Consider the following 16,174-nt stretch of genomic DNA (forward strand, 5'->3'; position numbering starts at 1 on the left):
TCATTTGTTAGGAATTAAATGACATTGATAATTTAGATATATTTTCCGCTTCATTCCCCTGCCTCTTAATATGCCCAGGTGTGCCTGGCACAAGGAATGAGGTTTTCTATGACTGCTGTAAGGAGCCATACCCAGACGTGACATTTGTGGTAACCATCCGCAGACGAACACTCTACTACGCCCTGAACCTTCTCATTCCCTGCGTCCTGCTCTCCTCCATGACCCTACTGATCTTTGTGCTGCCTGCTGACTCTGGAGAGAAGATCTCACTGGGTAATGAGACAGAGTAAGAGAGAGGAGATGGGAGTTTTTGAGTTTTTATAACCCTGTTTTCACAGTTTGTATTAGGCTATGCTGTCCTTTATTACAATCATTTAAAGTGAGGAGTTCCATTTTGTAGAACAAATGCCTCCAAGTCTCTCATATAATGTTATTCTTATATAGTCTTAAGCTTTACAAATGGACAATACCTTATAATTTTGGGCCATCTCCAGCTTCTTTTCATTGCTTGCCGCAAGATGAAATCGATCAAAATTTCTTTTTTCTTTCTTTTTTCTTTCTTTTTTCTTTCTTTTTTATTTTTTTTATTTTTATACATCACTGAAAGCAAAACCAAATGTTTTACAAAAGCAGTGGACAAAGAAGCATCAAATCTAAGATCAGATAGCAGAGCTGACAAAATCTTTCTCAGGAGCCTTCCCTCTGACTTCCTGCCAGGTTGTCGTTGGTTCAGTATTAAAGGGAACCCATAATTTAGTATAATAGAACCACAGACACATGTAGGTAGCATTCTATTTTGCCCCTCGAAACTGCCAGAATTACCTGATAAAAGGCTGCCACTACTTCACGAGGAAGCATCACTCCTTAAGACTGACTTGAAAGGTGCTCAAAAAATATTAAGGCAAATCTCAAAAGCATCTGTGTGCTGAGGTAATAGGATGATGGAAATATGCATCTTGAAAAGTTTTGTCTTGCAGACTAGGTCACATCAGTGGATCTGCAAGACAGAAATTACAACTGGTAGCCTTGGTATGTGTAAGAGAAGGGCTTTTAGGAAGCAGCTGTTTCAAATTGGGAATCATATAGAATCACTGTCCCTCTTCTGCATAAGAAAGTATGTTGATTATGAACTGTGGGATATTCCTTTTCAATCATGCTTGTGTCCAAGAGTGAATGGACTTCTTGGGCCAGATTAGCAATTTTCTTGGGGTCTGACATTTAAAAGGCACTGGGCCTTAAGACTGTTGGGGGCTAATGACAACTATAATGCATCCCTCCAGCAGCACCTGCCCTTCATGGATGGGCTCCATGGTGGGGGCTTTGTTTAGGGTTTATCCTATGGGGCTAATGGGAAGCACCCAGGTCCCTGCTTGTGGCCTGAGGGTATAACTCTGTTTAGGGCTTGAATAAGGGCTTGAACAGACATTTTATGGGTGTTTAAATATAGAACCAGAAAGAATGCCACATGTGGCCCAGTCCTGTCTTCATGTGATTTGCCATGTTAGCTAAAGTTTACAATCATGGAGACTGGGGGCAGTGATGCGGTCAATCCAAAACCTCCTTTAAAATTTTTTGATGAATCTCTGCATTGTGGTACAGTGAGCACTTCACAGCCAGTGCAGAATGGAAGAGTGCCATTGGTGCTCTAGGCTGCACACTGCTATCTTATTCAGGTCACTGCCATTTTGAGGGTGGTTATCACGGCTAGTTTAGAGTCTTCCAGCGGCACATGCCTGCTAGTAAAAACTTATCCAGAATTGTTTCTGGATGCTATTGAATTGGAGTTAAAGAATGCAGTTTAATTGTCAGTTCACTATCAGTTTGGAGAAAAAAAACAGATCTCCCAGATGCAGGCATAGACATACCATCCTCATGCTCCATGGATGAAGAAAGGGATTGAAGAGCAGTCCGAGCTATAAGGAGGGTGCTTTTTAATTGGCATGGCTTTTTTCTAGATTTCTAGAATCATTGATTCAGCTGAGCCTTGTCTCACAGCAGGTTGTGCATAAATCCAGAGAGTACCTCAGATAGATATATTTTTGGGCTCTGTTTATTATTTGTCCCAGTTTTTATTGTTTGTTTCCAGTTCCTATGTTCTTGACTAATGAACAGTGCTTCGACTACACTACCAGCACAAGTCACAAGCACATAAGTTGGCTGTATGGTGGGAATTGTCAAAAACTCAAATAAAACAATAAACAGTCAAAGAAAAATAGCAGAGCTGCATGTGTGTGTGTGTCCAGTCCCCTATTGGAACAGCAAGGCCAATTTAAAAAATATTTTTAATATACACTGAATACATTTGGGTTTGAGATCAAAAGATGAGATAGATAACATTTTCAGTTTTCATTCACTGATATTTACATCTAGATCAAAAATCAAAAACTAAAATCTCTCATTTAAATAAACATTCAGACCCATTATTCAGTACTTTATAGAAGCACCTCTTAAGCTCAATCTGATTGGATGGGGGGGTGTCTGTGAACTGTGATCTTCAGGTTTCTCCACAGTGGTTCAATCTGGGTTTTGGTTGGGCCACTCTAGGGCATTCAGGGACTTGTACCAAAGCCCCTCCCTATATTCACTCACTGTCCACTTTAACAGGAACATCTGTACACCTGCTCATTTATGCAGTCATCCAATCAGGCAATCGGGGGTGGGGGTGCATTGAGTGAGCAACGGTTCTGTGGGTGGAAACACCTTGTTGAAAAGATATGTCGGAGGAACACTGCCAGACTGGTTCGAGCTGCCAGGAAGGATACAGTAACTCAAATAATCACTCATTACAATCTTGCTGAGCAGAAAAGCATCACAGCATGCACAAAAAACCTTGAGGTGGATGGGCTACAACAGCAGAATACCACATCCGGTCCACTCCTGTCAGCCAAGAAGAAGGATCTGGGGCTGTTATAGGCACAGACTCACTGAAACTGGACAGTCCTACTTGTCCTGTCTGGGTGAGTCTGTGCCCAAGACAGCCTCAGATTCTTCATCTATTTGAATTACTATAGACTGCCTGTCAGCTTAGACCAGTCTGGTCATTCTCCTCTGATTGCTCTCATCAGCAAGGTGTTTCAGCATACAGACCCTCCACACACAGGAGATATATATATATTTGCTTTTCGCACCATTCTGTTTAAACTCTAGAGGCTGTTGTGTGTAAAATTCTCAGGAGATCAGCAGTTTCTGAATTACTCAAACCAGCCCATCTGGCTCCAACGGTTGCCATGGTTAAAGTCACAGAGATCACACTTTTTCTTCATTTTGATGTTTGATGTGAACATTAAACGCTTGACTTGAATCTGCATGATTTGATGCATTGTGCTGCTGCCACATGATTGACTGGTTGGATAACTGCATAAATGAGCAGGTGTACAGACTTTTTCTTAAGTAGGATGATGTCCTACATAAGGGAGGATGATTATGGGAGGATTATGAAGTGGGTTTTGTATCTTTTGACACTGTAAGTGTTTGTTCACTTTGCTTTGCATTTGTGAAAAAGGTTTGCTCATGTTTTACTTTTATGTTTGGACTTTTATATTTTTCAGTGGCTGAAACTGGACAGTTATTGATGTTTCTCCATTTTTTTGGAGCTCATTTATTAATAGCAGCTTCTTAAAGGCTCATCCATCATGTTTATTGATTGCAGTGAACACAGGTGGTTGTGACAGTTATATATATATATATATATATATATATACATATACATACAGTATATGGTATGCCAGAAGTGCACTTTTGAAATTAAATTTGAATTTAAGGAAATATTACAAAAGCAAATAAAAGAAGATTTAAGGAGATTTACTGAGAAATGGGGATGGGCACAAGAAGGGTTATTGATGGGAGCAAGATGGACAGGAAGAGATGAATAGCAGAGAGAGGGAAGGCGAGGAGGACATGAACAGGAATAAAGTGGGATTGGGGAAGACAAATGGCCTGGTGTAATTCCTTTTTCGTTGAATCCGGTGATATGTGAACCATACAGATACATCCAGTTGGTGAATTTTGCTTCATCTAAGCTCAGTTTTAATCCTCATCTACTGGCCTCTGTTTAGCAATGTGCATGTACAATTGTCCTATATTTACAGTGAATTTAAAATACCTAGTACATGGTATATCAACTTCATATCAATCATTAAAGAAAAGAAGTCTCCTTCATTTATTTGGGTTTTTAGCAAAAAGGTTTTTTTTTGTTGTTGTTGTTTTTTTTTTATCCAAACAAGACATTAAAGTGACACTTCATTAGTTGCATTAGTTTCGTAAGAGATACTTCACCCCAATAGGAGTTAATTTTTGCTTAAGCAAAATTTGCTGCATCCTAATGATTCATTGACATAACATAATTTTTCACATCTATTTTTCACAGGTATTACCGTTCTGCTATCACTAACAGTCTTCATGTTACTGGTGGCAGAAATTATGCCTGCCACTTCTGACTCCATTCCACTCATAGGTAAGTATGTGTGCATAAAAGTAAACAAACCGCTGTATTCATAAACATTGTGTGTGTGTGTGTGTGTGTGTGTGTGTGTGTGTGTGTGTGTGTTTTCCATGAACATTTTTGGTCTCCTTACTGAGTTGTGACTCATTCATTTCGTCCTCATTTAGAGTTCACTTAACTGACAGGAAGGTTTTCCTGTATTATGTGCTTGTAAATGTAGGTGGTAATGTTGTATCTGAAAATGTACCACTGGCAGTTCTTTAAAAACCAATAATTAAATTGGCTGGTGTTGTGTTGATGATCAGACCATTTGCTTATCTTTTAAATGTAATTAGATTAATACATTTTGAACAGGAATCAAGTGTTCTTACAAGCAATGATAGGAAAAGAAAAAGAGAGTGTAGAGATAGGCCCTATATTACCTTCCTCTTCATTTATGGGCCCCTGAAAATTGTTAAGTCATGACCTGCAGAGAGATAAATATAGTGGCTATTGGCTTCTATATATGTGATGGATTATGAATGGCTGGATAACTCGTCCTGTTTTCTTTTTTTTTTCTGTATTGCATTTTTTTCATGTCTTATATTAGACAAATGGGCGCACGGTGGCTTAGTGGTTAGCACGTTCGCCTCACACAGGCGATGGATGGATGGATGGATGGATGGATCTTAGACAAATTCTTAATGCTCATTTTTGTGCTAAAAAGTAATTTTATTAAGAAGAATATAAATCAAACATTAATGCTCTCTCTCTCGCTCTGTCTCTCTCTTAGGGCAGTACTTTGCTAGCATAATGATCATCGTTGGGATGTCAGTCATAGCAACTGTGGTTGTGCTACAATATCATCATCATGATCCAAATGGGGGAACCATGCCTAAATGGGTAAGTCTATATTATACTTCCCCACAAACACACAATCAAACACACACACACTTGGAGATCTGATATTTTTTTCTTATCATATTGATAATTGTCAGTAAGTTACCCAAATCACAAATAACATATGCACTATATGGCCAAAGGTTTGTAAACACCTGATTATTACAGCCATATGTGGTTCTTCCTGAAACTGTTCGGACAAAATTGGAAGCACACAATTGTCTAGAATGTCTCTGTATGCTGTAGGATTACAGTTTTCCTTCACTTTCCTAAGAGACCCAAACATGTTCCAGCATGACAATGCCCCTGTACACAAAGTGAACACCATTAACACATGGTGTGTTAAGTTTGGAGTAGGGATGAACCTTTGGGATTGAACTGGAACTGGAGCCTCCTCACCCAACTCTTGTGGCTGAATGAACACAAATCCCCATAACCACACTCCAAAATCTAGTGGAAAGCCTTCCCACTGGAGCTTAAATCTGGCCAATTTACACTACCAAATCCACCAAAAGCCACCAATATTAAGTGAGGCAAATTAGAATGCTGATACTTATATTAAACAACTACAGCAGATGTGTCACAGGCTTAGAATTACACTGGAGAAAATGACTATAATTATTCACAGACACGTAGCCTGTTTACAAAGGAGGTGTCATATTGGCTCAATGCCTTTCTTCATTATTTAATGTTTGTGTTCGCTAATGACAAGCTCAGCAATTAATCAAATCAATGATAAATCATTTTACTCCATTTTTGAATGGCTGTGTTATGGAGCAGTTGCATTTAAATGTAATGTTATTATACTTGTCATGTAATTTTCTGCATCAGCCATTAATAATTACATTTACATTTGTTCATTTAGCAGGCGCTTTTATCCAAAGTGACTTACAAATGAGGAAATACAAGCAAAGCAATATATCAAGCGGAGAACAATACAAGTAGTGCTACCATACAAGATTTATAATTGAGTTCTAGAGAAGACGTAATGCAGCTTATGCATATGTATACAAATACAGTGTCGGCTACACCTGTTGTCTCTAGTTTATGTCAGGACTGGCATTATACTGTAAATCGGTCATTGTGCAAAGAGATTATGGTATGATGGCAAAGGGAAATGAAATCCCTTGAACAATTATGGTGATTAAATTTTAATTAGAGTTTCATGGTCAGTATACTGTATTTCCCCATAATTGCAGTAATGTTGACAAACGTTGAGGTTAGTGTGCGTTAAATAATGCATTTAAACGTTGTATCATACTTGCATACAGCACACTTACATTGCAACAAGGGTACACAATTATTTGACATTTTTTAGGCTTCTATAATATGTACAATGGCAGACAGCGCTGTGGCACAGTGAACAGGTTAATAAATTAGTGAATAAAAAAAGTATATACCAAGGGGAACTGAACAGAGAATGGAGGTTTTGAAATAAACTGTATTAGGTACAGAGCCAAGGTTAGTTTATTTGCCCACATTGTAAGATGGAGTTCACTGAATGTATGAAACTTTTTTCAATTACACATTTTTTTTCAGTGTATTCCACTGTGAGAGGGAGCTTCCATAAAGAGACTGAGCTTGCATACAATATGCAATATTAACTCCTACTACACATTTAGCTGTGTCTAGACTATTTTTATGCCTCTTTTTCTATTTTGAAGCTGCTATGATGACAATTATTTATTTAAAAAGTTTGTTGCTTGATGTGGCAGCATTTTTCTCTACTGGGCACAGCAAGACCTTCTTAGCTAAATATATATATATATATATATATATCATTGTGGTTTATGTCTTTCTCTGGCTAGGATTATGGTACTAAATCCAAAATTTTTTACAAATAAAATTTTTGTACTGAAATTATACTAAATCTATGTGATACTCATGATGGCCTGGACGTGGACTAGCCTTAGCTATCCTAATAGCATTTTAACCCTTTAGATTTGAGGTAAAATGTCACTTCATCTACTCTTTAAGTAATGCAATAAGTAATCTCCTTATATTATTGTCCTTTATTTTGAAAGGAAAAGCATGAAGTAACATAATAGACCAAACATAATAGATTTTAGTCACAAAGCATACAAGAAGACCTTCATGATTCGAGTTCTGTCCTTCAAGTGAAAATTGGTTGGGCAATTGTCATTCACATTTGAAAAAAAAAAGACTCTTTTGGTGGCTTTAGAAAGCTTCTCAGGTCTTTCAAACAATTATGTCAGTTGAATTCAATAAGCAAGAAAATATTTCTGAATGTGGAACACTTTGTTTTGAGAATGCACATTTGTTATCTTTAGAGTTTTGATGATAAAATTTCACAGATTTTGAACAAGAATATACTTATAGAGGCCCTACTTTTGTAGGAATACTGTTCATGTACTTTCATGCTCGTACTGAATGAATCATGCTGATAAAATGATTTCTCATCTAATTTGCCTCAGTGGAGCATTGGAGAGCTTAGTCAGTATGGATAGACATGGAAGAGTACTAATTAGAATGTGGTTCTGTCATAGATGACACTTTAAAAAAAAAAAAAAAAAGTTGTAAACCTTACAACATTTTATCATAATTTTTTCATTTGGAATGCCAGCATCCCAATCACTGGGGTCCATGATGAATTCAATGTGGCAAAAATGTTTGTCTCTTACTTTTTTAAGGTCCAGCTGGTTCTTCTCCAGTGGGTGGCCTGGTTTTTGCGTATGAAGCGCCCTGGTGAGTGTGAAGACCCTGAGCGTCCTCCTTGTGCTCCCCATCTACGCCGTTGCTCTTCAGGCTCCCATACTGGCAGCCTTCCCAACACGGTTGATCACCACCAGCACCACCATTTGCCTACCACACTACACCCACTCCACCCCCAGAGCCTTTTGCAAGCAGTAGGCCATGCCAACCATCTGCCCTCACAGGGTAACAGTGCTAACAACAATGGCAACCTGCTCTACACTGGCTTCCCAAGCTTGGACGAGGCCTCGCCGCCTCCACTGTTGGTCGACTCGGCACCAAGGAACAGCATATCAGGTGGTGTCACTCGACCAGGGTCTTCTAGCCCGCCACCTCACTTGCCTTCACATTTCAGCAGTCCTCCCCCTCCACCAACGCCAAACCTGGATGCCCCTGGATGCCCCAGTACGGTCTCAGGTGGTGCTGGTGGATGTTCATGCTCAGCAGCCAGTGGCAGTGGAGGAGACCCACAGCTACAGGCTATCCTGGATGAGGTGCGTTACATTGCTGAACGTTTCAGAGCCCAGGACGAAAGCGACAGTGTGGCTGAGCAGTGGAAGTTTGCAGGGGCTGTCATTGACCGCCTCTGCCTTGTGGCCTTCAGTGTCTTTAACATCATCTGCACCATCTCCATCCTCATGTCAGCACCCAACTTTGTTGAAGCTGTTTCCAAGGACTTCATTTGATGAGTCACAAATGAATGTACAATGTAGGAAGATATGTAGATGCAGGAAAGTCTGTCTGTAAACAGGATATATCACATATATCAAAGACCTTTGAGTTGTGGGAAACATAAAGTGTATTAAACAATATGACTCCATAACTTTAAATACTAGACAGACTTATGGACAAGAATTGACCTCTTTGTGGAAATAGTATCCAGCCAAACATAATTCACAAAGAGAGAGGGAGACAATGGGAACTAAAATCGTGTTCAAAAGAATGTAACATGGTCTTGTCATCGTAGGACAATACAAGATCACTGTGAAGTGTCAAAATATATTTTGAGAATGTGCATGTTTGGGTGTGTTGCAATGAATGAAAAAAACAGAGCTGGTAAGAATGAGCAACAAAAGAGAGGGTGGAGGAGAGGCTCAGGATGTCTATGGAGATGTGTAGGTGGTATTGACTAAAAACAGAAATTTTCAGAAATCTTTAATCGAGAAGAAAATGAGGAGGGTTTCTTTTCCCTACTTCTTTTTGATAGCACACAATGGAGTGGGAAGCCTTTGTACATTCTGCAGCAAAATACAATAAAGCAGTGAATAGATGAATACAGATGTTAGGAGGGAATGGTATGCAGAATGCTCGTTAAACCTACCAAGATTGTGGTGGAGGGAGATAGTAAATCATCACTGAGGGAAGAGCAGATGGGAGGACAAAGGCAATGAAAGAGGGCAAGAGTCAAAAAAGAAGAAGCAATGAGAAGAAGGATGGGTAGAAAAGGGGTTGGTTATCGATTGTTATTATATACTGGCACTGAGAAAGATGTAGGAACAGTGTAGGAAATCAAAACACTGTTAGGGGAAAAAGTAAGCGAGAGATAAGTTTCTGGCGTAGCTGGAGGCCCATTGTGGGAGAGATGTAAAATAGAACATCTCACATCTTGAAACACAGCACACAGATGCAACTTCATTCAAAGAAAACAAAATAACAGACTAGACTTAGAGTCAATACAGAGAAGAGAGATTGATAGCACTGAGACAAAGAGATAGATCACTGGAATGATTCCCTCAAGAGACACTGAGAAATGGCACACAGGCACTAAAGACACTTTTACAATCTTCAAGATATTTTATTCCCCATACTCACAGATGACAGACATCAACAACAAAAGCACTTGCAGAATATTCAAGTCCACCCACCACAACTGATAGGAATTGTAACTAGCAAAACTAATTTAGTGGAATTTCAAAAAAATGAAGTGAACGATAAGCTACAACCACTAACCCCACCCGTTACCCTCTTCTTAACCATTAGGAACATTTCATGCTATTTGACGTTCTAAAGAAAAAACCGTGAGAACAGCTTGTCAATTCAGTAACTGCAGAACGACAGTGGCCCTAATGCCGGACAAAATGTAATATCCATCATGCACTGTAGCTGCTGTATGGCTGAAAGCAGTGAATTATAAGCAGCAAGGATTTTTTCAAATGCATTAATGCAGCAACCATGAGCAGGAATCAGGAAGTTTCTTAGCACCAAGCTGAACATTTTTAAATATTTTAAGTTAGGATATTTTCTACTATTTTCTACTGTTTCCTTGCAGTTCCCATGCATACACTTTTTAAACTTTAACATTTACTGGTCATTAGGGCTGGGCAATACATCAATATAACATCGTTTTCGTGATTAATGATTACACGATACACTTTTCTGAGATATGGTTGGTATGGTCATGTATTTTTTTTTGTTTACATTTTTATTAATTACAGATTAAATAGTACTGAATGGATGGTGTTGATTTGATATAATTTTTAAAAATAGTCTTTGTCTTTGTAAGCATTTAAAAGTACCGTCAAACTCAGTTGAATTGTTTTTTATTTATTTCACTACTGTTTTGCAGACAGTTTGTTAGCTAAATTTTATATTGTGATATATTTTGGTCATATTGCCCAGCCCTACTGGTTGTTATATTGTACACAATTTTGTGGCACTTTCAGTGGCACTTATTCATCAAAGTTATAATGAAAAAATGAGTGACAATTTGAGAATTTTTAACAACATGATTTATAGCTTTTTATGATTCATGTTCATGATTAAATCATCATATCTTTAGAATAATAATAATAATAATAACACAACCCCAATTCCAAAAAAAGTTGGGACAGTATGGAAAATGCTAATAAAAACAAACTGGAGTGATTTGTAAATGTACGTTGACTTGTATTTAAACAAAAAACGTGTAAAGACAAGGTATTTGATGTTTTATCTAATCAACTGCGTACTCTTTTTTGAAGCTAAACATTTATTTTGAAATTGATGCATACACTACGTTCCAAAAAAGTTGGGACATTGGTCATTTAGGACTAATAGCAATGTGACAAGTTGAAATAAGAAGGTCTTGGGAAACAGGTGAGGCATAGTATATAAGGAGCCTCCGAAAAAGGCCTAGTCCCTCAAGGATGGTCAATCACTTATCCTACCACACTATGCAAAGCAGAAGCCATACATCAACACTGTCCAGAAGCGCAGCCGACTTCTCTGGGCTCGGTCTCATCTGAGATGGACAGTAGCACTGTGTAATTGTGTTTTGTGGTCCAAAGGGTCAACATAACTAACTGGTGTCTTCAGTGTCCAAATGCTTAATAAGTGTTATTAAGAGAAAAAGTGATGTTACACAGTGGTAAACAGTTGACTGTCCCAACTTTGTTGGAGTATGTTGAGTGTATCCATCCATCCATTTTCAGTACTGCTTATCCTTACTGGGTCGCAAGGAACCCAGAGTCTATCCCAGGGTTCATGAGGCACAAGGAGGGGGACACCCTGGGCAGGATGCCAGTCCATCGCAGGGCACAATCTCCCATACATTCACACACCCATTCATACACTATGGACACTTTTTGGACATACCAGTCATCCTACCGTGCATGTCTTTGGACTGTGGAGGAAACCGGAGTACCCGGAGGAAACCCCCGAAGCGGAATTTGCATATTGTGCAGAGTTTGCATGTTCTCTCCATGCTTTGGGGGTTTCCTCCAGGTATTCCAAAGACATAACAATTTTTGATCTGTCACACTCCTTGTGTGCTAATTTGAGGCTTTGTAAAAGAGTTGGCGATTTAAAGGTTATAAAGTGTAACACTACAAGAATATTACATTTAGAGAATGTAAAATGCCATAGTATTAGGATATCAGTGAAGGATCTGATTCTAATAGCAATGAATTTATTTCATTTGGTGAAACAACACTAAACACTAATCTGACATGTTTAGTCTTTGTCTTTCTTGAGATATTAAGACTTTATTCTGAGAATCCCGTAGCGTTCACTTTTAACAGTTGATTGACATTCATTTCAAAGTATAATAAGAAATTGAGCAGTCTGTACAACATTCTCAAATCTACTCCCATTTATACACAACTCTGATGAATAAAAGCCACTGAGAGTCATTCAGCCATCATGTATCACTGAAGCTCCTGTTGTTTCAGACTTGTATTTGAACTGTTTCCATTTAACCAAAATCTAACAGGAAACAGTGTGGAAAAAGTGTTCACTCACACAAAACGTTTGAACATTTATAGGGATGCTAGAAAGAGCTAGATTGATAGCAGGAAATGGAGCTAGGAAGGCAGCGCAGAAAGGACATTCCCATATTACAGAAAGCACAAATTGATATTGTCATGCTGTCTGAGTCATCTGAACAGATTGGATGGACATGGTCAATAAGCATAAAAGAACCAAGTTTGCAGACTGTAGTAAGGACTGGGGTGGACTGTATGTGTCTACTGAATTAGGCTGTAGAAGGTTTATAGCTCACCACTTACGTTAGAAGACCTATAATCTATTGAGCACTAGAACACATACAGGAAATGACATCAGAACTGAAAGGGCAAATAGGTAGTTGCTTAGGAGTGGGTTGTGGAGGCAATCAGGCTGGAGTCTAAATTGTACACCTAAATTGTTTGAGGTGAAAGACCTCCAATGACATCAGAAAACATTAATGATAAGATGGACAAAGATTTAACAGTTTATTATATGACTAATTTTATCTTGCTTTTCCAATAACTTTCATATAACTATGAGTAGACTGATGACAGCTGGACAGTACTAAAACATTCAACCAGAAACCAGATGATTTATAGAATGACAATTATTTTTAGCTAGGGAGCCAAAAGGTTTGGCATGTAGAAGAGGTAGAGCACCAGTACTACATCATAAATAACTGTACCAAAAGTGGGCAGTTAACTGAAATTACTTACATAAGCAAACAAAAACAATTATGATTAAAAAAATTGAGCATGGCAGACAGGGCCAGAGTTGGGTATAACGCGTTACATAGAAACACGTTACTGTAATCTAATTACTTTTTCTGATAAAGCAATGTAACGCATTACATTTAAAATTTATGTAATTTGATTACAGTTACTGATGTCAATACATGTACGTTACTTACATTACAAATTTATTGTTAAGAAAACAATATTAAGTAAAATGCATTTTTAAAATAAATCACGTTTTGCCCCGAAGATTTTTTCTTTAACCCCGAATAATTCTCCACTGGGAGCAGTTTGTCACTACGTAACTGAACGTCAGTAATAGAAGAGGGTGGTGTTTTATATTTTATATCTTCAGTGAATGGAGGTGAGACCAATCAGACAGGGTTTACAGGAAAATACATGGAAACACTCATGTCTTATTGGCTGACAGGTCTCAATTCTGTCAAACACTAGCTCACACATTGAGTGTGAGGAAAAATGGATATATAGAGATTTTATCAAAGCCAGTAAACGAGTTGAAACTAAAACAGTAACATCATCTGATGCTGAGCAGAAAAACAAGGTGTGTAAATGTCTATATGAGTTCTAGTTTATGTGAACATGACATAAGCAGAGCATAAGGAAATATAATAATAGTACTTTACATGGCTCTGTAGCAGCTAAACTCAGACAATGATAGCTTAATTGTGCTTCCCCGTGGCCAGCGACTCCAAGCTAGCCTAGTTAATAAAGTTTTATATTTTATCAGTCTGGTAGTCCTACAAACACCCGTGACAACACCCGAGACAAGTTTTATTATAAATACAACTTTTTCTGATCATGTCATACGTTGACGCACGCTAAAATTACTGGAAGAACTATGAGTTTCACTTTGTAGTGTAATTTTGTAGGTTTACGTGTAAAGTAACGTGAAAGTAAAGTAATTAGTAATCTGATTACTTTTTACATGCAGTAATCAGTAATGTAATCAGATTACAATTTTAAAGTAGAAATTCTTAATCTGTAGTGGATTACATTTTTTTGAGTAATTTACCCAACACTGGACAGGGCCCAGGAGTAGACTGTATTAATTGCTGAGCTGTGCAGGTTAATCAAACAACTGATTCAGCAGAAGTGCAGTAGCCGACATCGTTTGGAAGAGAGTAAGTTTTTCCCAACAGCACTGAGTCAGATGACTCAATAAATTTTCATGATCATGCCTGTGCTCTTTGTGAATGTGTATGTGTGCATGCTTCCCTGTGATGGACTGGCATCCCATCTGGTGTGAATTCTCCTGTCTTGCACCTAGTGTTCCTGGGATGGTTACTGAAAATGGATAAATGAATGAATTTTGTATTCTGTACAAAGACTGGATGAAGGTAAATTGGTGACAAAATCATTAATATCTCACTCCCTCTGTCATACCTGCAACTCATTGCATGTACATAATTCAAATCTGAATATGGCTCAGTATTTGCAAAATCTGACTTTGTGGGATTTACCTGGCTGATTATCAGAGACACGTTGCTTCTCTGCCACTTTCAGTAAAATTTCTATTATACACATTGTTATTCTTAATGGTCAACAATAATTAATATTCATTCTCTCTCTTGTGCACACGCACAGATGCACAGACGCACGCACACACACACACACACACACACACGCACACACACACCCCCACACACACACCCACACAATGTGTTCTCTTTAAACTTGCGTGTCCCATCAAGGCACCACTGTTGCCAGAAGTCATGATCAGCAGCAGCATTCTCCAGGATGCTTAATAACATTCCCCAGCCAGTTGTATGATTCCGATTTCAATACATTTGGAGTCTTTGCAAGTATTTCAGTACATAATTATGCCACAAGACTCCCAAGATGCACTGAAGGTCTGGCACTGACAAAAGGTGGCTGATGCTTCTATGAGCCAGTGTTCGATTTCAAGGTCAACACTGCAGTTCTCAGTTAGGATGCTGCCCAGATACTGGAATGATGGAACAACTTTGAGTATGTCATGAATGATGGTGAAGAGAGGCAGGGTGGTTGGAGTTTTTAGTAGCTCCAGACTTGAGAAGCAAATCTCACAGAAGCTCAGTGTCAAAGGCCTTGGAGAGGTTGACAAAGGCTATAAACAGATTTTTGATGTTCTCAGCATTTTTGTTGCCACATACATATACACAGCACAGACACACTCCATTTCCTGACTATTAAATAAAGTATTCTTTTTTAATACACTGTGCATTGCAGTCTATCATTTCATGACTGGCTTGGCATTATTAAATGGGAAAACAAGGGACAGAATGAATGAGAGTAGGATGGAGTAAAGGGTGAGGCAGAGAGGAAAGATGAGCTGAGAAATGCTGATGTGTGGTCTTAGCTGGATGGGCTTTAATTGATGGCTCATTCAGGAAGGAGAGAGAGAAAGAGAGAGAAGGGGGAAGATAAGAATAAAGAGAGGAATGAGTTAATGGAGGAGAGAGGGGAAAATCTCTTGGCCTTGGGTGGATTAATGGGGGAAAGAACTGGACTGCTTTAAAAAGACGCAAAGATACTGCAGACTACAACTGATTTGAAATACATCCAATTTACAGCAAGACAGGCATGCAGAATTGGAGATCCTAATAAACAAAAACTGTACACATTAGCTGTACACATTGTTGCACTATAGCTGGGAAAGAATTGTCTCTTTAAATATATATTGTACGAGCATTGTGAGTCATGCTGGCTTGCAGCCCTTAAAATATCTGTGTGAATATGTCTGTACTGTATGCACAGTATGCATCAGTGATTATATCTATCTATGATTATATCATTATAGTGTGTGTGTGTGTGTGTGTGTGTGTGTGTGTGTGTTCAGCAGATAAAACTAAGACCTGTGCCATACGGTTATATCCATTTTACAATGATCACTCCAAAGAAAATCTGAGAGAGAGAGAGAGAGAGAGAGATCCCACAGCGTCTTCAGTCTTGCATCAAATGCCCCTTAATTGCTTTTACATTACCCTTGTCACTCTTTCGAATCTACCCTTATCAAAAAGCCCTGAGATTGACCAAGCATCTAAAATTCCCTCAATTCAGATGTCTTCAGCAAAGTCAAGACAACTTCCTCCATACCACCTCTTATCTGCTGCTGAGAACAAAGCAGTGGAGGAATAAATCACTGAAGCCTTGAAACAGGGACACAGCAACCATCAATCTCAGGCACAGCTGCTGGATACATTTT

The 16,174-nt window shown here is 38.6% G+C and overlaps 1 protein-coding gene across 2 annotated transcripts in view; it reads left to right on the forward strand.

The window, feature by feature from the left end:
* The window catches only part of chrna11 (cholinergic receptor, nicotinic, alpha 11), a 28,324-nt gene extending 16,248 nt beyond the window's left edge, over positions 1–12,076 (forward strand). For both annotated transcript variants that reach the window (XM_053638030.1, XM_053638029.1), the window contains exons 4-7: positions 79–273; positions 4,367–4,453; positions 5,214–5,323; positions 7,972–12,076. In XM_053638030.1, the coding sequence (XP_053494005.1) occupies positions 79–273; positions 4,367–4,453; positions 5,214–5,323; positions 7,972–8,718 (1,139 nt within the window). In that variant the 3' untranslated portion in view covers positions 8,719–12,076. The remainder of the gene's footprint in view (positions 1–78; positions 274–4,366; positions 4,454–5,213; positions 5,324–7,971) is intronic.
* The last annotated feature ends 4,098 nt before the right edge of the window (positions 12,077–16,174 follow it).

This window comes from Ictalurus furcatus, chromosome 12 (genome assembly GCF_023375685.1).
Source record: "Ictalurus furcatus strain D&B chromosome 12, Billie_1.0, whole genome shotgun sequence".
In the NCBI taxonomy this organism is placed as follows: domain Eukaryota; kingdom Metazoa; phylum Chordata; class Actinopteri; order Siluriformes; family Ictaluridae; genus Ictalurus; species Ictalurus furcatus.